Consider the following 20,067-nt stretch of genomic DNA (forward strand, 5'->3'; position numbering starts at 1 on the left):
TTTATTCAGTTACTTTTTGACTTATTGCAATTTTCTTCACCAATTTCTTATGTTCTATTTTAGATTTGTGGCAAGGGCTTTAAAAGGGCAGGACACTTAAAAGATCATTTATCAACGCATGGTATTTCACCCAAACAGATGAAAGATAGACTCCATAAATGTCCTACTTGTGATAAATCTTTTGAGAAACCAAGTCAACTTGCTCGACATATCAGAATACATTCTGGTAGGTATTTGGACCATGTTTGTAGGTTAGATTAAAAATGTCTGATGAAAAAATCTTTGATATTAATTGGTTTTATTGATTTTCAGTCCAAGATTGAATGGTCACAGGTTTTAGTTAGACTCATTCCCTGTCTGCATCTTTGAATTTGTCATCATTTTGCGGTTTGACTTATATACATGACTTGGATAGGTTTTCTCCAGTGATAAATTCCTTATCTTCTATGTTCTAATTATTTTGCTAGGTTGGATTTTCTAATAAATTTTTTTCATTTATTTCAGGTGAAAGACCGTTTGTTTGTGGAATTTGTCAAAAAGCATTTAATCAGAAAAATACTCTTCAAATACATCTTCGTCGTCATAGCGATGTCAGACCACATTCTTGCGATTATTGTGGAAAGAGTTTCCTACAGAAGGGCAACTTAAAAACTCACATCAAGCGAGCTCATCATGTAGATATGGTGCAATCCATGATTCTACCTCCAGGCGTCTCCCAGGCAACCATGTCAAATGAAGTAGTCATGACAACAGATCCTAATTCCATGGAAACCAATACTGTTACTTTGACAACTAGTGAAGCAACAGAACCAACTGATGGTGGAATGGACATGGCAGAACTCTTTGAGAATTAGAGTTGGTTAAAAGTGGGCTCTGAGCTGACTCTTGACAAGAAATAAGGCATTTTTTCTTACATTGAAGGAGATTTGAACTAGTATATTTGAAAAATGGGGAAAAATATAATTTAGTAAGTCAAAAAAGGTAGAAATGACAAATTAAAATTTGGGGTCTACAGGTTTTGCTTGAGACATAAAATGATTCTTTGGTTCCTGTTTATCTTCAATTGTGGGAAAAAGAACACTAACATCATTATTTATGCATTTAGAAAAAATAAACTGTCTCTTGCAGGAAACAAGAAAGATGCACTGCAGAGTCTTTCTGAGTTTAATTCAAATCAAATAGTATTAGACTAACACTGTAGTCATTAGAAATGATCTTTAACAATTTTTAGTTTTAAATTTAACAAGTGCCTTAAGGGAGAACTGTAATCAATCTTCTTGGAATAGACGATCAGGGTCTTTTTTTTTTTCTTTTTTGTTTATTGCAAATTTATGATACATATTTTTGTTAAGGGGTAAATTGGCGTAAAAAAGATTGTAGAGGGGAACAGAGAATAGTTCAGTCTACATGATAAATACTTTTCAGATGAAAACAACTATATTTTTGCATGACCACACACTTTTGTGTATACAGTGGTTGTTTCCTGAATCAAACTTAACTCATAACACCCCCTTATTTTGTGGGTTTGCAAGACTCTTGCATGAAGGATCTCGGGGAACGAATGGGGTTAGTCTATTGTTTTATATTTTGATAAATTCTATTTATAATTATGTTTATCAAGAAACTTGTTATTATTATTATTGTTAAGTGGAGGAATGCAACTTTTTGTTATTTTTTGTGAAAATAAACTTTGAAATAGAACTGTTTGATGTTAGTCTTAATCATGCTGGTCCTTTTTTTGATATTTCTGTATCTAAGCTGCTGTTTGGGTTATTATAGATTAGAAATACTATTCAGTGTACAATGAGAATTTTACCAGGACAGCAGCATTTGCCTTTCCTTGCTTTTATGTAGAACGACACCCTACAAGAGCACCCACAAAAATGAGACTGCAGTTGTCCTTGCTAAGTCCATCAGATGTAATAATAGGCATGCACAGAGACAGCATCCCTCTTTCTTTTATTTTACAACTCCTCCTTCCCTGCTGATTCTAATCCAAAAGATCATCTCCTTTTAGACCAGCACAGATGGCCTGGAAATGGATGTTAATTTCCCAAACTTAGGACCAACGTAGTAATTGTCATTTTGTTAAAAAATTTATTATGTAAAAAATATAGAGTTATAAAGGAATGATATTAACAATAAATGGCTGATTTTAAATCTAATTATTATATACAAATTGAAAAATATAATTCTTCTAAAATCTTTCTACATGGTACATCCAAATATACATGAAGTTTACTTGCTTCAAGTCTGAAGTACAGACTGTCTGATTTAAAAGTAGTTGAATGGATCATTTTTTTTACTCCCCATAAAATAATTTTTTTTCAATGACATATTGCTCTAGATTCTTTAACCCAAGATGGTTTAGTGAAATTAACCTATAACAGGGACACCACATACTGATATAAAATAGAAATAGAGTTTGAAATCAAATTGAGATCATCACTGAATCATCTCCTACCCCATTCTAATTTATCAGGATTTAGAAAGGTTACAAAAAGTTTCACTGTTCTCTGTTTGATTATGTCTGTTTAACGATAATAATAAAAAAAAGTTAAAAACCTACACTTTCTAATAAGCACTTTCAGTTGCAACATTCAAAAATCTACAAAAATATTTACAATTTAATTGGAATGTTAATCTTAATGTGTTAAAAAAAAATGATTCTAAATATTAATATGTAATTTATGCGCATAATTTAAAATACTCTACAGTAATATATGCACATAATCAAAGATACTTTGCAGTAAAATTAGATCTCAAATTTAGACACTTTGCATTATCATACATAAATGGTTGAAGATACTGTTAAGTAATATATCCACATAATTATAGATAATTTCCATTAATATATGGACATAATTAAAGATAGTTTGAAATCAACCATACACTTTACAGTAATATATGCACATAATTAAAAATAATTTGCATATTTACTTATATCAGTATTACATACACTGCATTTATATTTACAAATTAAAATGAAATGAATTCAAAATTGATTTTTTTTTTATCTTGCAAAGATACACAAGTACATACAAAGACGTTTCCAAACATAACCATAAATTTATTATAGAACAAATAAAAAAAGGGTCATAACTTTTTAAACTTGCATAGTTAAATATTTCTTTTAGAAGTCTCTTGATTATGTTTAGAAATGTCTCGGTATGTGCATCACAATTATTGTATAACAATTTGAGCTGATAGCAATGATAATATAATTGACAAAAAATGGCAAAAAAATGAGAAAATGATATTGGTGGTTGGTGGTATTTTTTTGCAATATTACTTCTGGGAAAATAGTTGGAATGAAAGAAAAAATAATTTGGAATGTACTTGGTCAGATAGTGAGAAAAAGCACTTGGTGTAAGAAGTCTTTTTTCATCATAATTAAAGATTATCAAAACCAGACTCTTTGAAAAGGAATGACAATTTGAAAAAAAAAAATTGTTGGATACAGATGAAGGAAAATAATAAAAGATTTTTTACAAGAGTTTAAAATAAAAAATGAAAAAATGAAATGGATAAAGATTTAAAAAAAAAAAAAAAAAATGAATTGTCATTGTTAATTAAATCAACTAGATATGAAAAAACCAATCAGATCAGGACCGCAGTAAATAACGCTGACCAATATAACCAAATACCAGACAAACTAAAGTGAATGATGCTTTCAGAATAGTTCCGATATTAAATGACGGGCAATACGGACATTGATATGAACCACATACAAAACATATATTTAAATTAAACAGACCATAGGTTGTATAGAATGTTGTATTGTGCATACCTGAAAAATAAAATAATTCAAATTATTAGGAGAAAACTGACATGTACCTTACCAAATTCCCATCTGAAGGACCAAAAATAGAATATATAAATGAGGAAGTGATGAAAAAAGCCTAATAGAAATCCTTCATCTTCAATGCCTCTAAATATTTGTGTCTGTGGTACTGATAATTCCCTTGAAATCCTGACAAAAATATTAATGTCAGATTCATGCAGGTATCAGATGACTAAATCAGAGATCTCCATATTTACTGTAGGGTAAAAGGGGGTGCGTATTATACAAGCCTGTGCATCATATTCGAAATTATACAGTAAATGATGCATTTCAAATGTGGATCATTCCAAAACATACGTTGAGCTCTTGTCTATACAATGTTTTGGACAATAAGCCGCTGATCAGTGAAACAACTTACCAGGCTCATAATAATCATAAACTCTCATTCTGTGTTGAATTGTAGCATTAGCTATAGGATACCAACGATTGGCACGGAAGTACACACACGTCTGCTCTGGGCTTAACTGGAAGATAAAATATATAGTCAGGATCAAGTTATATTGATCTGTAGAAGAAAGGCTATGCCCTACAGTGTGCAATAAAGGAAATTATGCTTGGAATACTATTGGAACAACTAAATGATCTCCCTCCGATTTGCATAACTGAGATGGGAACCCCAGGTTCAATTTATCAATCTATTCTGGGATGGGATCTACGATTTACGGGTTAACAACAAGTGCCACATCATGAAAGAGTTGCTAAGTAACTAAGAATAAAAGTTAATACTTACATGGCTGAAATAAAAGACAACTTTTCTTCCGTAGAATTCAGCTCGTTTTAAATTGGGTACTATTTCTGATTGGACGTATTCTCGTAGTGTGTCGTTCATGACAACATATCCTGTAGGTATATCAATCTCTAACACTGATAAACCACTAGTTAAACTTCTCTGTGTATATAACCAACTACAATATTCAAAGTTTTGATAGATTAATCCTCTGAAGTGAGCTTGTTTAATTTACTCATACTCCTAAATCCCTTTATTTCTGAAACTAGCTGTACAAGATGAGCTCAAGTCAATTGCTGGGAGTATATTCTATCAATATATGTTACCAAATCTTACTGAATAATTTAAGGTGCTTACCTAACACATGGTCTCATCTCCATAATGGATGAATTCCTACCAGAATATCTCACATAGTCAATAATCAGGTCAAAAAACGCAATAACAGGACTATCAGGGTCCTCGGGGTCTTCTCGTTGTGGTTGTTTTAGAAACTGTTTATGTTCTACATTTACTGTTGTGGTCAACTGAAACACAAGGAGAAATTTCAAATGACTGCTGTCATGACTATTCTGTCAAATGTTATGGTTTTTATGCCTTACTCTTCTACATTTTAGTGGGTAACAATGAAAAATAAGGGGGGCATTCAATTAGAAGTAACACAAGATAGATATTTGCCATGAGGTTTGAAACAGACTGAGTTTTAGAATGGACCCCTTGAGCTAAAATTTCCTTATGAGCGCGCTAACAGCATTCAAGGTTTGGCAAGATATTTTGGGACACCTGAAGGAACATTTGGAAAAGTGATATAGAAATCATAAAAATGATCTTTAACTGACCTGCATCAAAGCTCGACCTGTACCTTGGGTTAAAATTTTCACTGCTCCCCAAACTGTCGGTAACTAAAATAAGAATCAAAATATAAATTTAACATAAAACATAGCATGAATAATAAATAAATGAACAACCTTCTTAAAGTTATCTCTTGACGAGGAAAGCTGTTAGAAATATTCGGTCAGGTCATATTTTTTACAACTTTGAAGTTAATATAAAACCTAACAAGTCTTTACTTACAAAAGTATTTTGTAAATTAGTATAATTATCTTTCTTGAGGAAATGTTTAACTTTCCAATCAGGAGTGGCTGTAGATTCTAACTGTACCATGATATCAAACACGTTTCTATTAGGATCATTCTGAGTGAATTCATACAAAGCTTCCATAGCCACGATGGTATCCTGGGTTGATGCAAAACCACCAATACTGTAAAATTACAAAATAAAATAAAATTATATCTAACATTCACAATAGCCTTCTCATAGTTCGTAGCTCACCCAAATTCTAAAAATATCCTTTTTCATAGTTTGTAAACAATCTTACTGTTGTAATAGGCCCATTTCCCATAGTTTGTATTACAAACTTTGTAACCAACCCGAACTAATACTAACCTATTTCTCATAGTTTGTAACCAACCCAACTAAACCATAACCTAATACTAACCTATTTCTCATAGTTTGTAACCAATCCAACTAATACTAACCTATTTCTCATAGTTTGTAACCAATCCAACTAATACTAACCTATTTCTCATAGTTTGTAACCAATCCAACTAATACTAACCTATTTCTCATAGTTTTTAACCAACCCAACCTAATACTAACCTATTTCTCATAGTTTGTAACCAACCCAACTAATACTAACCTATTTCTCATAGTTTGTAACCATCTCATCATACCATCTCGTTCGTATTTAACAGTACTGTGTTTAATATGAGCCATCAGAGCGTAGGCTGTCGACTGAACAGCGTAACCTTCATTCATTAATTCTTGTCTAGGCAGTAAAAATCTAACTGTATTAATAATAGTTGTAGGATTTTTCTGAATTTTCTGATCGGCAAAATAAATTTCATTATCTGAAATAAAACAAAACAAAATGTTGAAGGCAATTGAATTTTTGTCAGTATTGAACTAAGTACTTAGTAAGAATAGTGGCTTTTGCAGTCAAGGTATAAGATGAAGTCTGTAATAGTTTGACATTCTGAAGATGAAAGACTTTTGAACTTGAGCTTCTTACTCTTGTTCAATGAGTTGGATTACTTGGCAAAAACATCTTATGCCATTTAACTTGCCACTTCAGCTCCATTCTAAATGCATCTGTCCTGATGAGGATTTTTTATCCTAAACTTGTATCAACAGTTTCACATGAGCTCCAACCAATGAGAATCAAAATATTTAAATTACCTGTTCTCCTTAAGTCCCACAGTCGTTTAAATGGCGCCACACTCTTTTCTTGAGTTAAAGACAATGCATAGGCTGTTATAGCCAAATGGAATATTTCGCGAGAGTCGATATTTTCTACTTCGTTTGATAAGTAATTGGCAGCCATTGATTTGGCTGTGTCTATACAAACTAAGGCATCCTGTACAAAAAAAAAATTAAGATTACTGCTTTTGACTTCTGAGTTTCAGTTTAGAGGAGGTGCCATGGCAGTTCCCTGAGGATGAGTTTAGAGAAGTTTTACTGTATAACTCTTCAAAACTGACAACGGCTACTTTACTAAGCAAACCAAGAAAGACAATGCATGCAGTACTGTAAGAACTTTGTGCACAATACATAAAAAATTAGATTCTGATAAAATAGCAAGAGGTTCAAAGAGAAAAGACAGAAAACAATACATCTAGATCTGCCCACATGTTCTCGAAACGATCTTAGTGCTAGGATATCCTAGGGTCTTAACTTCTAACACTGTTTCTAGGATATCCTAGGGTCTTAACTTCTAACACTGTGTATAGGATGTCCTAGAGTCTTAATTTCTAACACTGTGTATAGGATGTCCTAGAGTCTTAATTTCTAACACTGTGTATAGGATGTCCTAGAGTTGTAACTTCTAACACTGTTTCTAGAATATCCTACCACTAAGATCGTTTTGAGAATATGTGGCCTAAATTCTAATCAGATTGACGAGCAATAAATAAACCTACCCCAGAGACATCCTCTGTTGTATATAAAGCTATTAATACATAGGCTGTGAGTGGAACTTGATCCATGTACATTTCTTCATTGGCAATACTGGCATAGGATGTCTGAAATATCACATAGAAACAAAAAACTCAGTGGAATAGCTCAGTAAGGAGTTTGTTGTCTGCTAGACATTAAGGTCCTGTTCAAATCCTTCTCATTGTAAGAAAAATTCTGATGCACAGGCAAGTGCTTCTGCTAGATGGCTCAGTTCATTCTAGTTTGGCCAATACCAGTTTGAATCCTTAACAATGTTAAGAATTTCTTGGGTGCTGTGGTTATTTTATTTTACAGTCACTTAAATTGAGGACAGGCAATTACATGCAGTGTTCAATGAGGGAGATTTTGCAAAGAGAGCGACATTAGTCACTCCACCGTGGCTTCCCTGGTTTCAAGGTATATAATATATATTACCATTTTTCTATCAGAAGCTAAGAAATCAGTATCAGGGTCCCAGGCTCCGGTTGTTTTGTTCTGAGCGTTACATAGCCACACTACCATTCTATTGATTAATTCTAGAGGTATAAATAAATCTCTCTCCCATTCACCATATCTAGCTGTATGGAATGTCTTTACAGAAAACGCTGTCAACCTGGAAAATCACACAGCATAATAAATCATAGGATATTAATTTCAATGAGCAAACATCATTCGACGGAAGACAATGTCAGAGATCACCTATTAATGTGATGCAAATATCTCAGGCAATGATTTCAATACCTTAATTAAGTGGGGCTTTTTCTTAATTCTGATGCTTCATTTGCATGGTGATGCTTCATTTTCATGGTGATGCTTCATTTTCATGGCCATGATTGAAGTCGCATTCTTCATGAAGAACATTGCCCTGATGTTTGGCATGTATATTCTGAACAAATCATGAATAAATCATTACATCCTTCCACAAAATATCTAATTATAACTATAAATACCACCCTGGACACACATTCTCGAAACCTTATCTTCTAACATTGATTCTAGGACATCCTAGCGCTAAGATCATTTCGAGAATACGTGGCCAGAGATGTATAAAAAAAAACATGCTTACCATATATTGGGTCTAGGATCATCTCTAAACATAAACATATATCCTGAATGATGCATGTAACCCAACATTCTCTGCATAGCTGTAAACAATCAATAAAATAATAATAATAATAATAATCATAATCATAATCATAATCATAACTCTAAATGAAATATTTCCATTTTCAAAGAAACTTGAGAAATTTGCAAAATATATTCTAGAGCATGTGCTAAATGCACTATGGACAATCAAACCATCTAAGGGAGGCAAATTGAGAAGACAGTATAAATGACCTTCAAAAATTACTCACCAAAATTCATATTGTAAAGTCCTTTCTTTAATGTAGCATCAGTCAGTTGTTTTGAAGCTTTCATAAATTTCAACGTCCACATATTATAGGCAAAATTAAAGGTGATCATTTCTCCAGCACCGTATGGTCGATGTAAAATATTCTCAGCGTTCAAATATTCTTCAAAAAATCCTGGGGTTACTACATCACCTGTTAGAAAACCAAGAAAGAATTTTACAGATGATAGAAATGAAATTGTGTTTTATGTCTTACTTCTGCACCAGAGGACGGGGACCACCATGCAGTGTGTAGTGAGAGAAATTTTGCAATGACAGCAGCATTTGCCTATCTTTTTTTATTTGCAACTGTTCTGGGACCATGGTTAATTGTTCCATGTGAAGGCAAATGACTATCAGGCACAACTGAAGCAAAATTTGAAAAAAAAAAGAAACACAAAATTTAACAAATAAAAAAACAACATACCAAAAATACTGAGATGGCCAATTGGAGAACCAGGTACATACAAATGCTCTCGCTGTTCAGGAACGACGAATCTTTCAGGAACCGGCACATCAAAATCAGGAATAATCAAGGCACCAAATCGGATCAAATCAATAAGATACGGGGTATGGTAATAATTCTCTACTCCATCAGGCTAGAAAGAATAACAATTACAATTGATTATATATCATTATTCTGATCAGCTGTGGCGGGGGGAGGGTTGTTGCTCACTTCGGAAGTGTTCGTCATTAGTCTAACGATATAAGGTCTATAAAGGTACAGAAAATCATGAAGAAATCTTTGCCAAACACCAGCAGACAAAACATATCCTCTGATTCCTTTAAAAATGACAATGCCTCATTAGATATCTTAAAGGGATTGTGAAGAGTTTTCTATATTTTGTTATCGGGGACACTGATACCATCAATTTGCACCATTTTCAGTCAGATGTCTATGGTTCCTTAAATGGAATCACATGGAATTCAAATGAATAAATTAATGATTACTTACTATAACTGTGATGGTTTTTCTAACAAAATCTCTCTCCATGAAACAAGAAGCTGAAACTTTCAGTTCAAATTGACCCTTCACTATTTTAGGTACAATGGGCATGTAGATATCTTTAGATTGACCTGGTTCCAACTACAAATACAAAATAAATTCATAATCAAATATAAATACATAAATGATCATTCTTCCAAATCATACCATCTTGATGGCAAATTCATTACCAATAGACTATACATGTATAAGTTCTTGGTTTGAGGTTAGGAAACAGTCTAATCAATTTAAGACAGAAATACTTACAAATAGAATAGTCTGATGATCTCCGCTGTGTGTTCGTGGACTGTATGCTTTCACTATACCCATATCTTCTACCACCACAAAATCATATTGAGGATCATCATGAACTGTTACTAATACCTGAAGTAATAGACAGTAAAATTAAATCACCTAAACTAAAACCAAGCAACAATACCTGTATCAATTTCACTGGTTATGTTTTTAAATAGGTTATCATGCAGAATTTATTGGTACCTTATTTGATGGATGACAAGTGACTTGATTCAATTTTGCACAGTGATAACTCAGCAGTAAGCTGGATTGGTGTCTGCTATGTAATTAGATGACATAAGTTCCAATCCCCTCAATTACCACAGTCAGAGCTTCCAGTCAGCCATTGTCAATTCTTAACCAATTTGACAATAAAAGACAACTCACCTCAATATAGTCATCAACATACCAGTAATTAAACACTGTGACACGAACACCAGCTTGTTCACCTCGTACAATAACACTGGGTGTTTCTACTTGTATATACATATACCTTGCTGCATCATACTGTAATCAAATATAAATATATCTTATTGATGTGTTGGACTAGAGTTATCAAAACTTTATGTGCGGACAAAGCATTAATATATACAGGGCATTATCATGGATTATATTGGTTAATACGTCTGAATGTTTAGCAATGGTTACTCAGCACCTGCATCCTTTAAACTTTTCTTGCAAGTTTGATGATGTTTTACCTGACTGACTACACGAGATACAGTTGTCTATGTATTTGCTCTACCAGGTGATTACATTAATCACAAAACACATAATTTTAGCACAAAACTTTAATAAAACTTTACAAAACAAAACCCAAGAAACTAAGTGAGATAACTTACTTTGATTGGCGTCTGCATGATACCCAAACCAATCTCTCTACTGATTGATAAACCATTGATCACCCAAGCTAGTGGGTATTTTGGTACATTCACACGGAAATCTACACGTCCATCAGGCCTTAAATACAAACAAGAGCCATCAACTTTGGTAAGCACTTTCATGAAAGAGTAAAGAATCTTTGACTGATTAGTGCTCATGGTAACAAAATACAAAAGTATACTATACTCTACCTGCAAAGTTTATTTCTGAATCTTATAAAATTTTAGTTGAATAGATTTGAAAAGAAGTTGACAATGTATTGTGATGATTTGTTACATATATACAAATAAATACGTACTTGACAAAGATTTCATTCCAGGCCCAGGAGCTGTCATCGTAAAATCTGTCAACTCGACTCACTCTATCCATAGCATTCTCAATAACTAATCTATCATCTTTATATGGACCTATTTATAATACAATAAATACAAGTTATTTTTAAGATCTTTCAACCTGGTTTCCCCCTGTCAGTGATGCAGATCAGAGGAGCTCACATGGTAAAAAGTTTCCAGATGCTCAGATTGGACAATAAATGAGGCCCTGTGTGTGCTACAGGCTTTGCATTCTAAGATCCCTCTACAGTTGGAAATTGAAAAGGAGCAAAGGAAAATGAAATATATTCTAACTTGAGTCAATCAAATTGCAGACCTATTTTACTTGACAAAGCTTAATAATTTTTCTTTGTGTCTCGGATGCAAAGTTAAAGGCAACCATTTTGCATATGGGATAAATACAAAATTTAAGACACAGTAACAAGCTCCTATATTTGTACTCAAGAATGAGCCAGCCAAGTCACCCTAAGGTACTACCTGTACCAGGCGTAGACTCAAGAATGCAATCAACCAATAGAGCTAAAACAAAACAACTTACATCCCCATTCATCAGCTCCATCAGCACAGTCCATCTCTCCATTACACTTTAAATCTGGATTGTAACAACTACCTATTCCAGTAAAACATGGCAGCAATTTCTGTTGTGCACAGGCTTCAGCATCTACAAGTACAAAAAAATATGTCACAAGAAGCCAACAGTGTAGTATATTTACTACATATAGTGTTCTTTAGGAAGAAACAGACATCAAAACACATCCTCGCTAGTCAAGCCATTTTTATCAAAGTGAAGTGCGCATGCAATACAATTAGAGTGTTACCAGTGGTTGGCCCGAATATGGTACAAGTATTAAGATACTACAAACAGTTTCATTACATAAAGATAAAATAAACTGGTAGTTGCCATTGGCAACTTCTGAAATCATATATATATAAGAAAAAATATTTACTCTGATATCTGTCTAATCTAGCATCAGTCAATACCATTAAACCAGCAGTCTGAAACAGATGAACAACAATCTTTCACCAATATATCAACACAACAAACTTGTCAACAAATTTCTTTAACCATAGAGTTTGCATTTAAATTCACAAAGACAATTTTTTATTATTTCCCTGGGTCTTTTTTCACATTTTCAATGCCATATTTTTTTCAGAAATAGAAACATACCTTAAAGGTGGTGTTAGCATCAATACCATATCCATTAGCATGGAAAAATTTATATTCATACTCTGTATCACTAATACGCCACAGATGTCGATAACTTCCATTGGCTGGTTGATCATATGTTCCCAATTCATCGATCAACTAGAACAAGAAACAAATATATGATTAACAGGGTGGCTTTTATTATATTTATATAGATGGTTCAGGGTTTTTAACTCGGTTTGACATTGTAATAAATGAAGGATCTTTTGCCATATCTATTCAGAAACAGCACTAGGAACATTGCTCAGCAGTAGTTATGTACCTGTTTTTTTGTCAATAGAAAAACATCTCTTTTCAGACCTTATGCCTTATGCCTATCCCTACTTAATATCCAAAACTTTGATGGCCCAATCAGGTTATGTCGGTACTTACATTGTTCTCACTGATGCCATCATTCAACCCTCTAATAAACAGATCATGGGGCATGGCAGCGAAGGCTACATAAGAACCAGGATCAGCGTAGGCGTTGAATTCTATTGAATCTCGACTAAAATCTTTTCCTTGATTAATGGTGAGCTTCACCTGGAAAAATAGTTTTATGGTTTAAATAATATTTACAACAGTTTTCATGAATTAAATAATTTAAACTCAAAACCTCATGTTCAAGAAAATAAGAGTCGCTCGTCCACCTCTCTATACATTTACAGAGTAAATCATGCTAAAACTTCGAATTAAACTAGTTATAGCACAGTTAAGTGCCTTGGGATCATGTTATCAATTGTATTATCATATCGTGTCTGACCTGATTCTGTCTAGTTCCATTGACGAAGAAATTCAAAACATCAACGACCACTTCTTCTGGTTGTCGAATATAAAACACCACCAGACGTGCTGTTGGGATCATCTCTCGAGATAACGCTATAGCAAATGTTTTCTGTCTGGACGTCATTTCTAATTCATCACCAATAACAATGTTACCACCAGATATTACTTGGTAGAAAATTCTCGGAACGAAATTACTGGTTTTGACGTGGAAAATCATGTATTCGTTGACCTGGAAAAAAGGGTTTCACTGATCATAACTGAGTACAAGATGTCAATTTGAACTGTGAAATAGAGTTTTCAACTTGCGAAACATTGAGTTGATCAAAATTCGAAAGACTCCATTCATTGGTTTTCTTCTCAAAAACACTTGACTGAATTTTAAACTCTTCTGACCAAAGCTTCTAAACTGAACTATTCAGGCTAACAGAAAAGAAAAACTTAACAAAGTACCAAATGCAAGGACAAAATAACAGAACTTACTTTAGGATGTTGGGTAGAAGTTTCTATGGTAATATAACTTTTACTAGGAGAATAGTAACGTGAGGCACGAAGTTGTATTTTCTGCTCCAGTGTATCTTGATACGTCAGTTCATCACCTAGGTAATCAGCCTGAAATAACGAGTCATCATGCAATTTTTTGTGACATCAAAATCATAGATAGATAATAATCTTTTTAATTGTTCTTAAAAGTGGGAGTGTGTTGAATGTTGATGGACATATTAAGCCACGCCTTCAGCAGGTGCCCATTGCCACTGTACATCTAAGTGGTCCATATAAAGCCTTTGGTAACTTGCCATAAGATTTGCATAAAATCAATTAAGTGTATGAAAATATGTTAGACAGTATAAACATCTAGATTATTTATACACTTAAAGCTATCATGCTTAAATAAAAATTAAAATCAATTTTCCAAAAATTAAAGTACATGTTTCAATGGCTGACAGCGGTGATATTTTTAAAAATAAACTGATAAATTCGACATTATTAATGCTTTAAGCAAAATTAGAAAAATTGTGAAAAATTATCTAGGCATACCTCCATTACTATGCTCTCTGCATCTTTATTGGCAAAAATCCTGAATTCTGCAATACCCTGTACTGGCTGTACGAGGATTGGATTAGTATAACTTATAGTAGCAGGTCCAGTATTTGATACAGTTGAATACAACCGAACTATCTGATTCTTAGTTTTTACTGGCGTACCATCAAAATTTGTTACAGCAACCTACAGAAAACAAATTTCTAAGATTAATGCTGGTTTATTGATAACCATAAAACATCTTTCCTCAACATTCAGCCAACATCCTACATTTCTGCTTCTTGAAAATTTCCAACTGTCAAGGAATCTTAAATACTTAAGCTAGGTTTTTGGTCACGTTTGAATGACTTGGGTCAATTGGGTATTGATTAGAAAAATTCAAAATATGATTGACCAATCCGTGATATTGGCTTAAAATTCTATTGCAAACTTACCGCCACTTTCAGAACCGAATCGGGTTTAAATGTTCTTATCGGATCTCCTATCCATCTTAACTTGATCTTGGAGTCAAATATAATAGTGCTCGCTTTCCCCGTCCGATTTTCTCCCGAGTCCCAATCGGAAACATTTACATGGAATAAGAGTTCACTATCCACTAAACTTCCAATCATTCGCCGACCGGACAATTCCTTGATTTCTTCCATAGTAAACATAAAATCAATTCGTCCTCGATGCTGAAAATGGGTGAAAATGGATTAAATTTGACTTGTAGAACTTTCTCTGCTCTATATTAGGCTCAAGGAGACAGGCACAATAGACAGCTTGCAATGACAGGACAGCTTTAAGGGTATTCTTTTCATATTCGCCAGTTTTTGTCGTTCAAAGTAGTAGACCCAGTTTCCACATAAGCCCCTCTATTCTAGATCACTGACAGGGATTCGAGATCCTTTATTATGGGACTATCAAGCATAATTAACCAATAAAGATGTTAGATATCTAAATTAGAAAATTATAACTTACATATCTATAGAACCTATAAAGATAGGGGTAGTCACCATATTGTGGGGCGTTAGGTGGTTTAAAATACATTGTAATAGAGGCATTACCAATAACAGGACGACCTGATGTTTGACTGAAAAAAAAAAACAGAGTTTTTAAGTATAATGAATAATTGAAATGGTGTTTCACAACCTACTGTTCTGTACCAAATTGTGCTAATTAGGTCAGGCATTCCATTCAGTGCTCAATGAGGGACATTTTGCCAGGAATTGGTTATAAACCGTACACAGAGCTGTGGTATAGCTTAATACATTAGTTATAGTTCTTATGGATCCCAAGTTCAATGGCTTGAGCAGTGTTTAACACTGATTAGAAAAAAAAAACAAACACTTACTTAGCCAATACAACACCAGAGATATTCATAGCTGTATCATTAAGATATGGTGGTACTGTGACATTTACATCAAATCGTGGTGTCCCTGAATAAAAAACATAAAATAATTACAACATATAGAACAGAGAATTTAAAACTAAATGACAAAATGTTTTCAAATCTCTAACTCACATTTACAAATAGATATATCATTATTATTTCGTGCTTGATAAAGATTCCTGTATGTGAATTGAAACGTTGCAGAAATTAAAGAAAGGAATAGTAGATCTATAATAGTGTTCTTTTTTATAAAATGTTTTCAATTGGTTCATTCAATAATTCCAAATTTCAAAAGAATAGAAAATTATATACTTACAAAATTCTTCAACTACAAATTTCTTTCTGTATGTGTGACCCTGAAAATTTAAAATGATGATAATCATTATACATTGTAGGCTATAGCAAACTATATAATATCCAAATTATAGAGAATGCTATATTCATTAGTAACATAGAGAACTAGAAAACAGTTTTTTGATTGTTCACCCCAAGATAAGACTTAATACTTACAAAAGCTACAACTCTGATGGACCAGTTTCCATGGTTCGGTTGATCTGACAGCTGAAATGACTGACTTACTAAACCTGTAATATTATTTCAGAGATATTATTATAACATTCAACATAAAAACAATTACAAAGTATGTTATTATTGTGGTTATGAGCCCTTGAACCTATGGGTTACCAAGGGCCCTAATCCCTTCCCCAACTCATCATGTGAATATTCTTCAAGCTTGTATATTGCTGTTCCCTATTTCTACTCGATTTGACCAATTTTGCTAATTTATATTTTTCACTGAATTCCAAGAGACAAAAAAAACACCATAAAGTGGTTATAATCATTGCTTACCTCCTGCATTTGTCTGTAAACCCAACCATCTTCTGACAGGTATACCTGTTGGATCCTGAAATATAGATTTTATATTAGAACTATTATAACATTGATTTATTGATAACTATTCTTATAGTGTATTTATGTTGCTATTGTAGCCTATATAGGCCTAATATTAGATATATCATAATAGAATGGAAAATATGAACATGTTGCTCCAGATATCACCTTGTGAAGTCTTCAACTAGTCTAAATAGTAAGTTAAGATGCAAAATACTTACATCAATGTAAATAGTCATAGAACCATATTTGGGCATCATATTTGGCAGGATTGGAATAACTCGGAATTGAACTGAAAAAAGAACAAAAATATTGAGATCAAAAATACAATAAAATGTTGCATTCCATTTCTCTGTATAACAATGTAAATATTAAAATTTCTTAGGCCGTAATAAAGTAAATAAGCATGGATAACCCCTGACCTCAAAGGTTCATTGGAAATCATTTACATAAAGCTAATATTCAGGAACCACAGACATCCGACTGAAAATTAGAATGGTGCAAATTGATGCTATCAGAGTCCCTGATACACATAAAAATTTTAGAAAACCTCTTTACAATCCCTCTATGATATTGTGACAGTATTACAACTTACCTAGCTGTCCCTGTTTATATAAAGGTTTAGACATCTGAATAAACAACGAGGCTTGTTTGGTATCAAATAATATATCTGTTTCATTATAGAAGATATACCCACTAATTCCACCATTTAATGTTCCCTCTACACGCAATCTGTATTGCCCTTCTTGAGAATTCTGGGGCATCTGTAAATAACAAAATTTACATCAATTACAATGGACTGATAGGGGAAACTGGGGCACAGTGGGACATGGGACAATACGCTTTTTAATGAAAAGTTTGGATAACCATACATACACTGTCATAAACTAAGAAAGAATTACTTATTGCGTTTATTAATAGAGTGGGATAATGTAATCAATTGGGCATTATGGAGAGGGAAATACCATTCAAAACACAACATAAGAATCTATCTAAAGGAAAAAGAAATTCTAGCTCTTTCACACAGAAAAACATAATAGGAATAAAATCTATCAAATTCAGCATTTCTTAGACTACACAAAAGCATTGTTAATTGAGCAAAAAAGAAAAAAAATGAAATTGAAAAAAGCAAAAATACCAACCAGGAGTTGCATAATACGACTGGAGGGTCTATCAAATTTCATCAAAGTTCCAGCATATTCTACGTTATCTTTGACAACAGATATTCTGACATTGATATGGCTGTATTCCAATCTTAAAATACTGGTGAATATCTGTACAACTTGATTGGGACGTACTTTTCTAGGTGCTATCACCATATACACTCTGAAATATTCAGAGACAGATTAGGAGAAATAAACGTGTCACTATATTCCTCTATAAAGTTTTGAAAGAAAAAGTCTTGGAGCAGGGGTATGTCCTGATTTACTTGGTATTTATAAAATATCAATGTAAGTCTAAAAGCAAAGTTAAAACTGAACATTTATGGTGAGAATATTCATACAAGACCCCTTTTTTTTTCGGTGGTGAAGTCGAAAGTTGAATTTTTACCAGATCATGTAGAAATTTTGTCCAATGAAAAATATCTTGTCAAATGTGTCCAATGCATTCCATGTACTACGGCATTTTGATGGTGAAGTAAAGCACACTGTAAAAGAACGTGACCACGATGGAAAAGAGGTACTTACGGTGGTCTGGATTTTGGACAGCCACCAACATTATCAATCATACATTGTTGTTCATCTATCTGCTGTACTGTTACAGTTATACAAGCAGCTAGTATAGTTAGCAGGCTAATTAGCCACACCTCCATTTTATTACACTGGGGACTGAAAACACATAAAATTACAAAGTTGTACATTATTAAGAAATTGGGGACTTATCTGAAACAATAAAAACAAAATATAACAATTTGATATTCAGGAATTAAAATCTATATAGCTATGCATAATCCAGTATGTTCAAAAATTATTTATAAAAAAATGCAAAGAAAGTTATAGATCTATTTAAATCTATTTACAAATTTTAGACAATTTCTTATTAGAAAGGGATTACAATTGATCATATTAATAATAAAAAACAGTCTAAAACTTTTAGGAGCCTAAGTTATGTTTAAACATGACAATATAGCATGTGCAATATCAAGGGGCAGCATTTAATATTGTAAATAATGTTCAATTATTTTCATTCTGACTTAATTTAAACAAGAATTGGATATTACACAATAATCTATAAAATCATATTAACAAATCAAGACAGGTAATAATGAGGTCATCAGCTTAATCCAGTTAATCAATTAAGAAACTTCATCTGCACTTAAATAAGGTCTCGAGTAAATTCATAAATTTTCACCACAATTGAAACTGGACACCTATTTAACAGTATATAACTTTTTTTTTTTTAAATCTAGTTTTCCTATAGATATCCATTTGACCCAATAAAAATTCAAAACATTGCGACAGAAAATAAATTAATAAGCTACACCTTCACAGGCAATAAATATATTTCTTATTCTAAATTTTGTAATCAAATTTGACAAACAAAATACAAAAATTCAAAACAGGATGATATACAAGATGAGATTAGTCATAATACAATTGAAATGATAAGTGAGACGCCATTTTGTGTCACAAATAAATACACAGGTAAACTTTTTACAGGTGTGCGAAGAATTTCGCGCTTAATTCTCGATCAAAAGACGAAATCGGCTCCTATTTGCACTTTACATGTCTAAAAAATTAATATTTATCCCAATCAATGGATATCTAACGAACAATTCCAGATTTAAAGGATTTAAGGATAAATTTACCTGTGGCTGATTGTCCCCTTTTATTACCGTTTGAATACCTGAGGAATGACTATTGAAGTTCACGGGGTCAAGGTCGGCAAGTTGACATCAAGGGAGTTAACCGTGTAATAAAATATAAGACGAGTTATTTCCCTTCCACCATACTGTGATTTTTTGTGTGATTTTGACAGTAATATGACGAATGATAGTTGATTATGTGGTGGTAAGTTTGAATTTTTTGAAAATGACAGTCTATTTCCATGCATGATACTGATTTCGGCTGTATTGTAGATCATTATTCTAATTTTGTTCAGCTTCTTGGATCGTTCGCAGTCGAGATATCAGAAAAATTTTAATAAGATTTATTGTATGGAAGGGTATTCGTAGCAAATTGGTGTATGGAGGGGTACTTTCGTCAAAATGTCAATGTTGCACAGTATAGTGAAATGATTCTCAAGCAACTTCCAGATCATAAGGGGATTTGAATGGAATCTGGTTATTTCAGAGAGAAAATCTCTAAGCACTTTACTGATGATATCTCTATAAAAGATTGGGCTTTAAACT

At 32.9% G+C, this 20,067-nt stretch overlaps 1 protein-coding gene across 1 annotated transcript; it reads right to left on the reverse strand.

Annotated features, from left to right (window-relative positions):
* Nucleotides 1-3,605: 3,605 nt before the first annotated feature.
* Nucleotides 3,606-18,528, reverse strand: LOTGIDRAFT_231429 (hypothetical protein; the record flags this gene model as incomplete). The annotated part of the gene is made up of 35 exons (XM_009052821.1): nucleotides 3,606-3,790; nucleotides 4,203-4,308; nucleotides 4,575-4,749; nucleotides 4,929-5,095; nucleotides 5,408-5,470; nucleotides 5,643-5,829; nucleotides 6,268-6,478; nucleotides 6,807-6,984; nucleotides 7,547-7,648; nucleotides 7,998-8,175; nucleotides 8,629-8,707; nucleotides 8,918-9,106; nucleotides 9,380-9,551; nucleotides 9,908-10,039; nucleotides 10,205-10,321; nucleotides 10,619-10,738; nucleotides 11,071-11,188; nucleotides 11,409-11,517; nucleotides 11,981-12,103; nucleotides 12,390-12,438; nucleotides 12,611-12,748; nucleotides 13,022-13,171; nucleotides 13,392-13,643; nucleotides 13,895-14,023; nucleotides 14,450-14,638; nucleotides 14,887-15,126; nucleotides 15,413-15,524; nucleotides 15,786-15,870; nucleotides 16,141-16,180; nucleotides 16,335-16,408; nucleotides 16,674-16,728; nucleotides 16,937-17,007; nucleotides 17,311-17,479; nucleotides 17,858-18,041; nucleotides 18,404-18,528. The coding sequence occupies 35 exons, from the start codon at nucleotides 18,526-18,528 to the stop codon at nucleotides 3,606-3,608; spliced, it is 4,773 nt and encodes a 1,590-aa protein (XP_009051069.1).
* Nucleotides 18,529-20,067: the final 1,539 nt, after the last annotated feature.

The sequence above is a fragment of the Lottia gigantea genome (genome assembly GCF_000327385.1).
Source record: "Lottia gigantea unplaced genomic scaffold LOTGIsca_19, whole genome shotgun sequence".
NCBI classification, from domain to species: Eukaryota; Metazoa; Mollusca; class Gastropoda; family Lottiidae; genus Lottia; species Lottia gigantea.